This window comes from Xenopus laevis, chromosome 4L, assembly GCF_017654675.1.
Source record: "Xenopus laevis strain J_2021 chromosome 4L, Xenopus_laevis_v10.1, whole genome shotgun sequence".
Taxonomy (NCBI): Eukaryota; Metazoa; Chordata; class Amphibia; order Anura; family Pipidae; genus Xenopus; species Xenopus laevis.
In genome coordinates this window covers 28414989-28431116 of record NC_054377.1, presented here as the reverse complement: position 1 = coordinate 28431116, position 16128 = coordinate 28414989, and the positions used below count along the sequence as shown (strand labels likewise).

Genomic DNA, 16128 nt, shown 5'->3' with positions numbered 1-16128 from the left:
GAGAAAATACATTACTAGAACATTGTGCTATGAAATGCCTATCTCGTCTAAATTCCAACCGGTATTGGTGACTTGTAATTCACCCCTTTCTGCTTTATTTTTTACAGATACATGTACTGGACAGATTGGGGTGAAACCCCCCGGATAGAAAGAGCTGGAATGGATGGCAGCACACGCAAAGTCATAGTTGACACCGATATTTATTGGCCCAATGGACTGACAATTGATTTAGACGAGCAAAAGCTTTACTGGGCAGATGCAAAGCTTAGTTTTATTCACAAAGCTAATTTGGATGGCTCATTTAGGTAATTTATTCATTATTTATTGCTGTGTCTTTTATGAAATTTTTCACAAATTGTTGTTTCCTATTTTATATTTGTTATTGATCCCTATGTGGCCATAGCCCTCCAAAAAGGTCTTATTTCTTTTATAAGAGAACAAAGTTTTGCAACCTTATGTGTAATCTTATATTTAAGCAATCAATTAAGCAAACAGCAGATTTCTAGGTTTTCCTAGCGTGACCTACATCCCCATCCCTGAAAGTACTTAGCCAAAAACACGATTTATACGAAATGCATCAGTTAATAGTGCTCCTTCAGCACAATTCTGCCCTTGACTTAAAATGCATTTTTCAAAAGAGCAAACAGATTTTGTTATATTTAATTCTGAAATCTGTGATTGGGCTAGACATGTTGTAAGTTTTGTAGGTGCCCTCAGCCTTGTGACTTGTCCTCTGATAAACTTCAGTCACACTTTACTGGCTGCATTGCAAGTTGAATAACCCCCTTGAATTGGTAACAGCTCCCTGACACCTGCATTGCAAAAATGCTCTCATGCAGATATGAGAATAGCACTCAATAGAAAAACCCAAACCCGACTGCAGCTCCTTACTTTGAGTAGTAAAAACAGTAGCTGAAAGCATTTCCATTGTCTCTTTCTGAAAGCACAGGATCAGACACAATGAACTAAAATAGGACAATACGAGAACTAAAAAAAAAGAAATTGATATCCGCATACCTCCCAACATTTTGGAAATAAAAAGAGGGACAAAAAAGATGGCGTGCGTAGCGCAGAATTTTTTTTAGACCATGCCCATTTTTGTGGCCATACCCCCTAATTACATTTTCATTTTCCTAAATTTGGCAGGTTACGAAACAAACATATATCTGTGTTTTTTTTTTCAGTTATTAGTTTTGCTAATGAAGGTGAATTGCCCTTTAAGCTGTGAGTCTAACTTTACCCAATGGACCGTTATCTTATAATGTTACAATTACTTATTTGCTTATCTCGAAATTGTAACAAAAGTATCTTATCTGCAGCTGTAGCTATTCTGTGCTCGCTGACAAAAGCTAATTAAGTTAGAAACTTTGTTTCTTTTTCTGGCAGTTCAGTGCAGAGAAAAATGAGGGACTGCAGGTTGAGCTGTCAAAAGAGGGACTGTCCCTCTAAAAATGGGGCCAGTTGGGAGGTATGGATATAGTACATTTATTGGTTCAAGAATAAAATTTTAAATGGCAGAATGAATTATTTACAATTTACACAATGTAATTAAGTAACAAAAACGATACCATAAAAATAACATAAGAATCCCTTTCAATTGCAGATAATACCATGAGATTATATTGCTTTATTGGTTTAGAATTACATACAGGGTTGGACTGGGCTGGCAGGACACGGAGGAAAAAACCCAGCTGGCCCTGGCCCAGTCAGACCTGCTCCTTGCTGGCCCCTAGCACGGCCGCAGGAAGAAAAAGTTCCATGCGGGGGCAGGAAGTGGCAAAAGTCAGGGGCGTAACTATAGAGGAAGCAGACCCTGCGGCTGCAGGGGGGCCCAGGAGGTATAGGGGCCCCACGAGGCCCTAATTCATATACAATTTCAATAAATATTGGAGAAACAAGTCAACCTCTAAACATTTTGGGGGCCTGAAAAATAATTTGCTGTGGGGCCCAGTAATATCTAGTTACGCCACTGGCAAAAGTGGCTTGCGGCGCTGAGGGTTGCTGTATTGAGTCCAACAGAAAACAGTACTCTGCACAAGACAGCTTTATTATAAACCAGATCGACAGGTTAAACAACTGTAAGATGAGTTCTAAGCATCCTCCGCATTTACAATATTTATTATAATACACAAGTGTCCATATTAATTGTGATTTAAGTGATATCTCTAAGCACCATTCATAATTGATAACATCAATAACCACCATTTATGCATAATATATTTGCAGATTATTCATGTCTCATTTTAAAAGACTATATTTCATGGCAAATGTAAGGCTTGTGTTTGATATGTACTGTATAATATATATATATGTGTGTGTGCTTGTTTATGTAGTCTATTACACCCTTGCTCTTATGGTTAAAAAAGCAAACTGTTCTGTATTAGCCAAGTTCTGACTTTTTCCCAGGGATCCTCATAGGAATGTTTAGATTGCTAATGTGTGGAATTTCACAGAACCCTTTTTTTCTGGTAATTTCTGAAAGCATTGCTTAGCTATCAGTAAACACAGTCAAAACACACTTCTATATAGGAAGAACCTTCTGGTGTTTAAAAAATTCTAGACAGTATTCAAATCCATGGTTGAAATAATCATTCATTGTTATGCCTTGCCTTCTAATTAACGGAGAACAAAAGATTCATAAAGACATGGCGGTGCAGTTTGCATCACAATTTAATAAGCAGGCCTGCTTGATGATTTTCAACGCCCCCTAAGCTTAGCTTCCCTACAGCTGTTATATAATAAACAATGTTTATTATAAAAAATATAAATTTTATATTCATTTCTAGGTTTTAGATCACCTTTAAAGCCAAATCCAAATCCTGCAAAAAAAAGACAGAATCCCGAACCGAATTCTGGATTCGGTGCATTCCTAAAAAAGACAAACTGGTTTTATGATTTCTGGTAAATAACTGAAAATTGAAGTATAACCAAAGAATCCACAGTGACCGCTTGTGTCATTTAGTCTTTTTAACCCTATCCCCACTTTAGACACCATGTATTGCACCATCAATACAAGGTGAACATTTTCTTATGGTGCTTCCCATTGTGATAATGAGGGGATCTGCACCAATGCTCAGCAAATAGAATGCTTTTACTAGTAGTGGTAATGGAAAAAAAAAATCTTTATATGACTTTACCTTAGGGCAGTGGCACATGGGAGTGATTTGAAGTGTTTTGCCCCCTACAGTGCAATCACCACTTGCTTGCTTTTAATGCAATTGCCTGGAAGCAACAGTTACCTGACACGCCATTGAACTTAAACAAATCGGTGGTATTTTGTTTATGCAAGTCAAGATGTTTACAGACATTAGAGCTGATAAGCACATTAAAAACAGGATTTAGGCTTAGGCTAGGGATTTAGCATTTATTCGCCTAACTATGCGTATTTGCGGCAGATCCAACACATGGGTTCTGGGTGCGAATGAAGGAAGAGGATACTGGTCTTGTTACAGGCTGAAATCAGCCTGTGGATTTCAGATGCTGTTTTTGCCCCGTCTAGCCCTAGCCTCATGGTATACTTGTATTCCCAGCAGTCTGAGAGTTTTAGACTAAGGCCACACAGGACTGAAAAATTCCCGCTGAAAATATGCAGACTGAGAATCAGCCCCTACTCTGGCATTAGCCTCCTGTCCTGCCTGCACTCAGAATAATTGTGCCAGCCTAGGTGCAGGCACATGAGGTAGAATTTGGCAAAGAAACGCAGGACGTATTCGAAATCTGCTGCGTGTATATCTGCAGGCCATCTGCCCAGGCGCATTCCCTGTGTGAAGCCTTTTCTGTGGCTCCTGACCTCTCATCGGTGGCCGGAATAAATAAATCTGATCTTTTATTTTAGTGTGTGTAGCATTATTGGAATTTGAAATTCAAGTGTGGACACAGATTTCTATTGGGACTGTGACCTGTCATTTGCTGCTTGTCAGGGGCCTAATTTGCTGTTATTGTACATACTGGCCTTTAACATTTTCGTCTTTATTTGCAATCTGTAGGCAAAAGGTAGTTGAAGGAAGCCTTACACATCCATTTGCTCTGACGCTGACAGGAGAAACCTTGTATTGGACGGACTGGCAGACAAGATCAATTCATGCCTGCAACAAACGCACAGGGGAGAAAAGGCGAGAAATTCTTAGTTCCCTCTACTCTCCTATGGACATTCAAGTGTATAGTAAAGAGAGGCAGCCATCGTGTAAGTATTTGTATCAATCCTTTTAATTATCACCGTTATCAGTTAACTTATGAGTACATCGTTATTATCTAGAATTATATACATTTACAGCAGACCCTATCTGTTAATTGTGGAACAAAGTCAATGCAGCAGTTAAACAGAATGACTGACTGTCTTGAGCAGAACTGTCCTGCTCAAGTCCCTCCAAGGGATTTTTTCCCTTCTTTGTGCCCAAGGGATCCATAGATGTCTGTTTCAGAATATAATTTTAATATAATTCATCCATGACATTAGTCTGAATTGTTCTGGTAAGTAAAGGAGAACTGTTGTTACCATAAAAAACCTCCATAAACTGCAGTGGTTTCTAGTTATTCTTTTTCACAAATATATATTTTTTTCTTAGATTTTATATAAAGATAAATGGTGAATTAGCCAGTAATTCATTGCAAATTGGTGTTTCTTGCTACAATTAGCCTATGAGAGGAGAAGAAATTTGTCAGTGACTGACAACATTGGCGTATTGGTTGCAGCCGGGGAGAAAAAAAAAAAGTTAGGTCGTGGAACTAACATCTAAAACTTTAAATATATAAACCGCTATAATAGAACACTGTGAAATGCATTTATTAAACTACTGGGTTTTTTTATAATCGTGATGCAGAAGACACCATATTTGGTTGAGGCTTGTAAATAATAGGTTGAATAAATTAAAATTAAATTCCAGTCAGCTTTTATAATATTTAGCAAATAATCTTCCATAAATCAGAGAAGACAATGAAGGTTAATGAAAAGATTTAAAGATGACATTCCAAGACCATTTTTTGTTGTCTACTATTCTATGTTATGTTTTTTTAATCCTTTTAATGTCTATTTCTGGAGCTTTCCAAGTTGATAAATAAACTACTACTTGCATTATTGATCAACTAAAGAAGGAGGATTGCTGGCTCCAGTGTGTCCTGGTCATTAAATGGTACTGCTGTAGATTCCCTGGAGTCTGTGTCACACTCCCGAAGTACATATATCATAGAGAAGAAAGGAATAAACAGCTTCAGGCAGTACTTAATAAACTGCAAGTGTTCATTTATTAGCAGTGTGCAACACTACATGTTTCGGGTACAAACCCTTTTTCAAGTGTGCACTTGAAAAAGGGTTTGTACCCGAAACATGTAGTGTTGCACACTGCTAATAAATGAACACTTGCAGTTTATTAAGTACTGCCTGAAGCTGTTTATTCCTTTCTTCTCTATTATTGATCAACTATTCCAGTGGTCTTCAGTTGAATTGTTGTTTTGGGGTGTTTGGAAGCCTGTATGAAAGGTGATTTTATGAGGCTACATAATGCCCCCATGTGCGAAAATGTAGTTCATGGACAGTGAACTTCCTTGGAGTGAAGACTGCTTAATATGTATGTGCTCCAGTACTTTGCATTTGGGGGGCACATATGCATTGCACTCCAAATTTGAAAGTTGACGCTATTGGAATCAGGAAGGGAAGTCAATCTTGTGGGGAGTACCTTAAATTATAACCCTATAATCCCACCTGTGAAATAAAACATATTACATATATAACATAACATTTTGATTGTTAGTTATTCTTTAAAAGCTCTACAATTAAATTCATATATATACCATTAATCCACTAATTCAAATTCTTTCTTTCAGACCCTACACCATGTGATGAATCTAATGGTGGTTGTTCTCACCTTTGTCTTTTGTCCCCAAGAGAGCCCTTTTATAGCTGTACATGTCCTACAGGAGTTCAACTGACAGAGGATGGCAAAACTTGCAAAACAGGTACTAACAATTTGTTTTTAAGATGATATATCTTCTTGCTCCTGCTTGCTAGTGAAAGGCTTGATTTACTCTTTGGTGCCAGACTCATTAGGCCTTGCACTGTACAGGCAAAAAACATTTCTACTCTTCCTTCTACTATTGAAAGCTCTATTTTCTCCTGGCCCCACACTTTTAACATTTTTCACAGAGTTTCATCAGTGTACTGTATATGAACTCCAGTGAGTGTTTGGGTACACCTACATAACATATTTGCTGATCAACCACTTGTGCAATTTGTATGACTTAGTACTGGCTGTACTGAAGAATCTAATAGCAGGCTTATTGTCTTCCCACGTGTTTCCTTGTTATAAGCTAAGGAGTCCAACAGTCCATTGCAAATCTTGACCCCAAATACTTTAAAACTTTATATCAAGGAGATTTTCACACACCAGGAAGGTTGTAGGAGCATTTCTGTAAGTTGTGGGTAGAATTCAGGGAACAGTAAGCATTTTATTGAAGGTAAATTCTGTAAGCAAAGTTTGTAAGCAACGTCAGACACAGGAAAATTAACTGTGCGTTAAATACTATTTTTCTATTTCCACTAAAAAAATAAAATAGAATACCATTTTAAGATTTTATCCCATCAAATCTTGCTCAAGTACAGCTGTTACTATGTAAAATGCTACATTAACAGGAGTTTTTATTTCTCATGATATAGTCTCCCAGAACTCTGTATACTATGTTAAAATTGCCTGCTTACTGCATTTACTTTGAAAACACAATCCTCTTTACTTATTTAACAAAGGAGTTAATGATCTTTTACAAAAGCAGGCAGCAATAAAGGACCCTAAAGAACCTTCCTTTCCACAGAAGGCTTTTAAGGTCATAGGAAGGCGAAAACCCCATTAATAAGCTGTCTGCGAGTTGTAAACATTTGCTTTAGAAACCATCCTGCTAGTTTCCATGCCTGCCCCATCAGAACTCTTTCATTATGGGCATGGGCAACTCATTTACAAATGAACGAGCCTATTGTGGGACGGGAAAGGTTTTCAACCATTTGTCAGTCTGTATAATTGCTCTGCTTTTAACTTTCTCCCTTGTCTGTGACTGCCCTCTTAGAATTTATGGGCACAGAAGAGCTTGTCAGAGTGGCAATGGTCTTTGTGTCTTGTACAATTTATGCATACCTTTGTGGTTTTGCCTTCTTTGCTTCCAACTTCTAAAATGGTAAAAGGAATGACATTTTGAAATTAGCCTTTCTGTAATGTTCAGCATGTGCTTTTTTTCATGGCCTGATATTATTTTTTGATTAGCCCTGCAGAACATTATAGGTCTCTCTGTATTAATATATTCAGCCAAACACTTGTATAAACACATTCCCTTATATAAGGGTATTAAAGCCCTTTCTTATATACTGTATATTTATTGTACTAGATAACAAGTAGCTTGAACAACAACTTCTGACAAGCTGAAGCAGGCAGAGGTCTAGGCAGAAAGTAGACAGCAGTGGGGTCAGGCTTAGAGATGATTTTGAGTGCACACTTAAGATTTATTTATCTTAGTTATTGTATAAAGCTTTTCCCTCTTGTATTGCTTGTTGTACCCATAGAATAGGTGAACATGCAGATTGTCTCTGTTTAAAAAATGGGGTTTATCACACTAGTGTGGTAAAGTTACCTCCCTTGCTCTGTTTACATGTCCTAAGGGTTACACATGTGTCTCTGCCATGTTATCCCTGCTCTTGACAAGTTTCCTAGCCCATTGGCTGCCTTAACCATATGTAGTTCCAGTATGGGGTGCTGTAGGTAGGAAGGATAGGATCCAGGAAGCAAGTAAGTGTGTCAAGCTGTAGGTTGTGGGTGCAGACAGCAATTTAGGCCAGGTCTGGGTGCTGTCCGTGTCTGACATTTTAAAATCTGCCTGATAGTTGACCCTTGGGAAGGTATGCCACATATCTGAGTCTGGATGGACTGAGTATGAGCCTGTGTATGGCCTCTAAAACTGTTAATTAAACTGATCCTCTGCAAATGTGTGAGCCCATTGAATAAGACTTCAACTCTCCTCACCACATTTCACTTGCCAAAGAAAAAAAGATCAGGCCATTAAAGACACAATTCACTGCATGTAACTGGCTTCTCTGTGAAATATAGGTATGGTAACTTTTATATGGCATGCTTGAGACCTTGTGTCCTTCTGTAAATTGGATCACCATATGCTATAGCTTGGGGCCAGAACTAGAGGTAGACAGAAGAGGCACCTGCCTAGGATAGGGGGCAATGGCCAGGTACCTGTTAAAGGGTCCTCAGCCTACACCTAGTTTGTGTCCGCTTGACCCTTCCCTCTCCTCTGCTGCTCTGCTCTCCCCTTCCCTCCGACGCTCACCCCTGTGTCACCATGGCCCCCCGTGTGTGGCACATGCATGCACACACCTGCACACACACGGGTGGGGAGAGGTGGCTGGCCTAAAGCACTCTGTCAGCACTCTTGGCCCTACTATAGATGCAATAAAAGATCTAGACCCCCCCCCCCCCAAAAAAATCAAGAGGAATAGCAAACCAGTGAAATGAAAAATTGCTTGTTTAACTATGACTCTATGAAAAATGATTGCCGTATTTTGTAGGTTTCTGGAAAATAGATCCCATACCTAAATTATCCTAACTGCACGGTCTGCAATTCCATGTATCCAATCCTGTTATTCAGAAATTTACTGTTCTGCAATCTATGTACATGGAATCTTATTTTACATGTCCTGAAAATTGGATAATAAAAAAACAAAAAAATCTTTGGAATTAATTCATATACACTGTAAACATTCCCAGTTTAGCTATATTTTTTCTTTTTCCAGACATACAGAATCTCACCAAAACATGCCACTTCCAAAAGTAACATTTAAAATCAAGCTTTCCTTAACCCAGTCAACCACAAAAATGCAGATAGACTGACATTATTTAACAATTCTTAACAGTTGCAATTTCCTTCTCAGTGGTCTTCCTACTACCAGGCTCTCCTTTTTATATAGCCCATAACATCTTAAAAAGTAATCCCTTTGACCAAACAAAAGTCAACTATTCTCATTTCATATTTATTTGCTGTCATAAATATTCCTCGAACTAGGCTGAATACAGATATACAAAGACACTGGGGCTCATTTATAACATTTGAGCAGAATGATTTGCACAGTGAACATATTTGTCCTGTGCGCGTTTGGATTTATAAAGCTGGGCACCATTGGTGTATTTAATGCACAAACATTAATTGCACATTTTTATTTGTGGTGTGATTGTCCTTGAGCTTTTTAAATAAGGCATAATCACAAATTGCAAATGTATATGTGCACACTGCGTTTGAGTTATGCCACAACCTTGGTGATGGAAAAACAACAACCATGTACAGTTGCCGCACTCATGCATCTTATCTGCAAGCTAGTTGCGAATAATTATGTGCAATTTGCATTTCACTGTGGTTCACAAAAAAAGGAAAGGGGAAAAACATAGGCAAACCGACTATATGATAAATATGCTGTAGAAACTTTATAAACTAACCTCACTATTCTAACTAGGTGAATGCAAGATGTCAGACATGTCTGATTGTAGAGATTAAAAGAGTTGCAGTGGGCTGTCTATGGTACTTGTGATGTGCAGGTCAGCCCAGGTGCAGGGTTATATTTAGGTCCAATGACACTTTAGGCCTTACAGCGCTCCACAATTTACAGAATGACATCATGAACACGCTGCGAGTGATGTAATCTCCACAAAAATGTCACTTCCGGTGTTTACCACAATGGGCCTTGTATCCCTCACCCCCTGTCGCCAGATTTAAGTGGTAAGTCTATGCAACATCTGGGATGGGGGTTGTTATTTTATTTTGAAAAAATATTTCAGATATATAGGCACCTGATGACTCCCCCCAAAAGCTGCTGCCCTTGGGATGCCTATGTCCAGAACCCGCAAAACCAATTTGCATGGGCCAAATCCCCCCACCACCTTGCAGCTCCCATGATCTCATTTTGCCATGCCAAGTCCTACAAGGTATGGGACACTGCTTGTTTATATACTAGCTCTCACCCCACACCACTTCTTTTCAATAAACTCCAAAAGGGGTGGAGTAGACGCGAGTGTATAAATACGCAGTCCTGGACGAGCGCAGGTTGAATTGTAGCATGTTATGGTCCGATGCAGGTCAAATATTTTTCCACCAGCACATCACTATATGGCACACAAGGTACAGCACCCTTATAAGGTGCACCCTTTTAGCTTCAACATACACACCCATTACTTTATAAGTTATCCCTGAGGAGCAAGAATAAGGTGCCTGTGGGTGCAGGGCATAATGGGAGCCTTTTTTTTTTCCTTACCACCTGTTCAAGACAGGCATTAATAGCAAAAAATCTTATTGGATCTTATGGGTTATTGCATCTGGGCAAACTCTGTGCCATTTAGTAAATACAGGGTATCTCTTTGTAGTACACTGAAAAATACTTGACTTGTTTTTTGGTTTTTGGTATAATTATTTTTGAGGGATGATTATGCTGTTTTATATGGCCATTTAATGACAATTTTGTACTTTAAAATGCATTGTATTTTCATTTTGTTTTTAGAATGTGGTTTTCATTTCAGCAGAGAGTGCAAATGTTTTACACAAAGAATGCAGGGAGTGCTTGTTCCTTTAGTTGAAATAATATACTGTTTTAATGTACTGCACTTGGAAAAATAAGTCCAATCTGCACTGCAGGTGTGTGTATGTTTGTACTGTGTGTGAGGGGAATGATAATCGTGAAATACTTTGCCTTGGTTTGAATAACCCCATCATTTGAGTAATTATACTGACTGGCCTAAGCTCGCTGTCACCAGGGATTCCTACAAATTTCCATCACAAATATTCTTCTACAACTAAATTAAATACAGGTATGGGACCGGTTATCCAGAATGCTCGGGACCTGGAGTTTTCCAGATTATGGATCTTTCCATAATTTAGATTTTTATACCTTATACTAGAAAATCATGTAAACATTAAATATGTTTACATAAAAGGTTTTGCTTCCAATAAGGATTAATTTTATCTTAGTTTGGGTCAAGTACAATGTACTGTTTTATTATTACTGAGAAAAAGGAAATTATTTTTTAAAATGTGGATTATTATTATTATTATTATTATTATTATTATTATTATAAAATGGAGTTTATGGTCATTTATAGGCATTTATAGGCATACAGTTATATAAAATGAACAGGCTATACCATTTAATCCTTCATTTGTATAAGGCGAAAAAGGGCTGAAACTAGGAATAGACAGAAAACATGCCTAGAGCCCAACAGTTAAGAATGTACCTCTTCTGCCTGCCTACCCTGATTTCTTTGATCGGCTCCTCCCCAGCCCGGCATTTCGCTGCCGCCTCTCGCTCCTCAGAGGCTAATCAAAAACATTTACTGTGGTGTGGGGTAAGGGTGAGGAGCAGGAGGAAGGGGTGACAAGTTGGCCCGGGGAGAGGGGGGGTGGTGGTGGTGGTGATGAACACTGGGTCCTGCCTTTGGAGCAGTCGACTTTTGACCTATTTTTTTGACTAGAAAACATGAAAGGGTTGCCTTTTTAATAAGTTATTGACAATAGAATTCTAAAGCAATTTGCAATTGGTCTTTATTTTGTATTTGTGACGTTTTTTTTTTTTGTTTGTTTGTTTTGTTGTATGGCTTTCAGGCTTAAAATTAAAAGTTTTGCTATGAGTCTGTTGGCCTAGAAACTGTAAATAAATTCTAAAATCAAAATTTATATGTAGCAGAGAGTCTGAAAAACAGCTAAATTAGATAAGAATGAATAACTGGTTGTCTGGGACACTGACACTCACAACCACACAGACAACATTTTCAGTTTCAGTCTAGAAAGCAGCAGAATAGGAAGGCCAATATGTGAAAAGTTGCATAGAATAAGTTTGTGGATAACATTAAAATTCATGTCAAGGTGACCTCTCCCCTTAATATTTCTGTTGTCAAGTTCATGGTACAGAGAAATCATTGCAGGATTACACAATCTCTGTGCCAGTGGTGTGGGATATAAAGGAAGGGCTGCCCTTCTCATTGGACATTGGGGGTGGGCAAGCTAAATCGTAACACCTGCTGTCTGCACAGAGGGGTGCATTGTGTTCTATTCTTCTTTTAAGTCATGAATTGAGGGGATTTAATTTCACTGCCAGTGCTTAATTTGCCTTTTTCATTTTAAGGGCATTGCCTGGGGTGAACTTTCCATTACTGTGTGTGTGTATAAGAGAGAGATAGAAAAGCAGGTACAGTATTTAAACATAGATACGATAGCTGCTAGCTAAATAAATAAAAACTAGTATAAATAGGTAGACCGGTAGATAGTTGGGAAGACTCTAAGAGCAGAGACACGCTGGTGGGATGGCACTTGGATTGCTACAGGTTTCCGAAGTTGCCCAGAGTTTCCTTGTGAGGCAACTTCTGACGACTTCGGAAAACGAAGTGTTCCGAGTGCCATCCCGCCGGTGATTTACCTTCAAGCCGGTGGGAAGGCGGTTCGGGGAGATTAGTTGCCCGAAGAAGAAGCGATTTGTTGTTGGGCGACTAATCTCCCGAAATAGCAGCGTGTGTCTCTGCCCTAAAGAGTATAATAAATCTCTAAATGCTCTGAGACAAAGCAAAGTTAGACAATAACTGGGGCTGCTGGGGAGTTAGCTTTTTGGCCGGGATGTAGGAAGTAAGCTTGTAGAGTTTAAGGAGGTTATATATCAAAGCTAAAAAGCTCAAATAGCTCGAATTGATCAAGAAAAAAAACAAAAATCATGAAGGCTAAAAACATCTTCAGATGGTTCAAAGGACCTCTGCCATTGACTTCTACATGACCTTGACAAGTTGTACCTGGAGTATTTGCGGATTCGAGCTAATTCGAGTTTTCTTTTAACCTTGAAAAAATTGGAGTTTTTACTAGGGATGCATCGAATCCACTATTTTAAATTAAACCGAATCCTTTGCGAAAGATTCAGCCAATAACTGAACCGAAATTAGGGATGGGAAGGGGAATACATTTTTTACTTCCTTGTTTTGTAACAAAAAGTCACGCAATTTCCCTCATCGTCCCTAATTTGCATATGCAGATTCGGTTGGGCCAGGCAGAAGGATTCGGCTGAATCCGAATCTTGCTGAAAAAGGCAGAATCCTGGCCGAATTCTGAACCCAATCCTAAATTAGGTGCCTCCCTAGTTTTTACTGAAACTACCCTTGGCACTTCAACGCAGGCACAGTTGGATCATTCTTCCAGTTCATAGCAATTGCACATGTGCTGAAAGTGCCATGAATTGCCAAAGGGAAGGAAGCCAACCCGAAGAAGACTGAAGATCCGGAAGATGGTGCCCATGAGCTCTGCTACGATATGTGAGCAATGTATTCAGGACACTTTCAAGGGTAACAAACTATGTGGGGGAAACTATCTAGGGTAGTAGTTGGGGGCTTTTCATATTGGGGGGTGGGATTAGTTCTCCTTTAAATTCCTACCACTTCAGTTGAACTAAAGAAGCAGCTCAGATGAGTGGTGAGTTGTGTTTTTTGGTTAAAAAAAAGACTCAAATTTTTTGAGATTTAGTATACCTGACCCTGGAAATAGCTCAAATCTGAAAATACATGATTTAAAACCTGTCAGGATCATGTTGGAGTCATCGCAAAGGTCTCTTGAACCATTTGTTAATAGCCTGCATGATTTTCGAGTATTTTTCCATGGGTTTTGCCTGATAACTCAAATGATTTGAGCTCTTCCAGTTTTTTTCCACCGATAACTTGATCAATTCAGTTTTCGGGTTTTCCATTCAAGTCTTTTCTTAAATAAGAAACCATTTAAGTTGTGAGTTAATTTGAGGTATAAAAAAAACTCTAACATTCAACCTTTGAGCCCCCTTAATTTCCAGTTGCCTTTGACTTAATTCTACTAGGTACTGTATATATCATGACCTGGATAAATGAGAATCTTCACAGACACTTGACTAACATCATAAAAAATGATTTGGAAATATTTCTTAAGGTGACAGGTCACCTTTTATGAATGCAACTTTAGAAATTGGCCCTGAATATTTTGTGTGCCTTTTGTTTTTTTCCCCTTTTGTTCTTTTCTTTGATATTTTGCCGAATAAAGCAATTGTAATCATCTGCCAATGTATTTAAAACCAAGGAGTATTTTCCCATTACTCTCTCTTTTTCTAGAAGCAGGGAAAGCATTTTTGTAAATGTTGCCTTTGATCGACCGTTTGCTGCTTGACAAACAATTAATCCTCACACTTCCCCCATTATGTTTGATGTCTTGTATCATAAATACTGCTTCAATAAGTTCTATATATTCAATTTATTCTTTCCTTAGATTTGACAATTTAATCAAACAAATTCCTTTTTTTAAAAAAATAAATAAAATATTTTACCGTAAAACATAAATGTAGGCCAGAAATTCTTCACATTATGTTTTGGTGTTCCTATATTATCACAATGAAACCATAGTCTTTTAGCAGTGAATATCTCTGCCCCCAGTAGATCCCAATCTTCTTTTCTGCTGATGATGCACATGCTCTGTGTTGCTGTCACTTAACTGAGTGTATGGATAAACTCACATTGTACTGTACAGGTATAGGACCTGTTATCCAGAAAACTTGGGACAGGGGGTTTTCTGAATAAAGATTCCGTAATTTGGAGCGCCATTCCTTGGGTTGTTCGTCTTTGAATAAAATTTTAATGTGATCTAGAGAGTGAGAGTCTGAGACGATTTGCTATCTGTTTTTTTTTTTTTTTTTTTTTTTTAATTATCTTTTTATTCAGCACCTCTCTAGTTTGCAATTTGACCCCCATTTGAAAGCTGGGAAGAGTCAGAAGAAGACTTAAAACAAACTATAAAAAAAGAAAAGGCCAATTGAAAAGTTGCTTGGAATTAGCCATTTTATAACCTACCGAGAGTTAAATCAAAGGAGAGCCACCCCTTTAAGTCTGCTAAAAAATAATTTAAGGATTAATTAAACCCAATAGGATTGTTTTGCTCCCAATAAGGATTAATTATATTTTAGTTGGGATAAAGTAGAAGGTATTGATTTCTCATTACAGAGAAAAAAATGGAGTCTTTAGGAGATGGCCTTCCCATAATCTGAGATTTCTGGATAACGGGTTACCAAACAACAGATCCCATACATATATAAAATGGAAATTTACTCCGGAACCAATGCATTCTGGCATGGGCATTTAATAATTGGTCCTATAACAGCCTCTATGATAGATTAAACTAGATTAATCTTATTTTCTGGTATTTGTTTTAGGGTTTCACTTCTTTAAAGCATATTATACTGTGACTAGCGGGGGCTATTTATATCTCCATGGTGGGTATCATCCATTCCTAAGGGCATTTTAACCTTACTATTTCTTGTATCCTTGACTTTTGTTGGGAGAGAAAGAGAAGTGCTTGAAAGTATTGGGATTTCAAGGCAGTCCTAGACCAAACTGTTATTGAATTTATTGGCCCTTTGCAGGGAGGCTCGACAGAACTGAGTTACAGGGAACCCCCTTATTCCTACTTTTTTCCTGTTATGCCAATTCTGATATATGATATTTAATCTGCGGGCAGCAGGTAATTTATATAAGGGGCAACATTACACTGTGGCTGCTTAGCTGGAAAGCTCACACCAACTCCAGTCTTTTTAAAACATTGCTATTATTCTTCAGATGCATTCCACTAGTGCTCTCCAATGCAGAATATGTCATTTGTTGATCAATATCCACCTCGGGGGGGGGGAATAAAATTCACTTTTCTTTTTGCTTATGAAATATCTAAAGCCACTATATGACTTTCCAAATGCCATTGTGTCCACTAAGAGTTTTAACATATTTTCCTTGTACAGTGATATAATGTCTAGACACAACCTCCCCCTCTCCTGAGATATGGAAGTGGCAAGAGTATTATTTTCATTATGTTGCTTAAATACGACAAGTTGTTGAAAGAGAGAGATTTTTTTTTCTAGTTAAATAATTTTCTTACATAGCTGTATCGGCTGTAACTTGTAATGCTATTAATGAATAAGCTCTGTATTGTTTTAAGTAATGAGAACAGGAGTACAGCCCCTTTATTATGTCATTAATGTTGGCATGAGACCATAATATTTCATCATTGCTTTAAATAGTTTTGTGCGCCTACTGTAAATGTGTATATTAACATTAGCATTGCATC

General features: G+C 38.1%; 1 protein-coding gene across 3 annotated transcripts in view; it reads left to right on the top strand.

The window, feature by feature from the left end:
• lrp5.L (LDL receptor related protein 5 L homeolog) overlaps positions 1 to 16128 on the top strand; it is a 117252-nt gene that overhangs the window by 34731 nt on the left and 66393 nt on the right. For 2 of the 3 annotated variants that reach the window (XM_041589121.1, XM_041589122.1), the window contains exons 3-5: positions 108 to 305; positions 3987 to 4183; positions 5821 to 5952. In XM_041589121.1, coding sequence (XP_041445055.1) covers positions 108 to 305; positions 3987 to 4183; positions 5821 to 5952 — 527 coding nt within the window. 3 annotated transcript variants of the gene reach the window in all.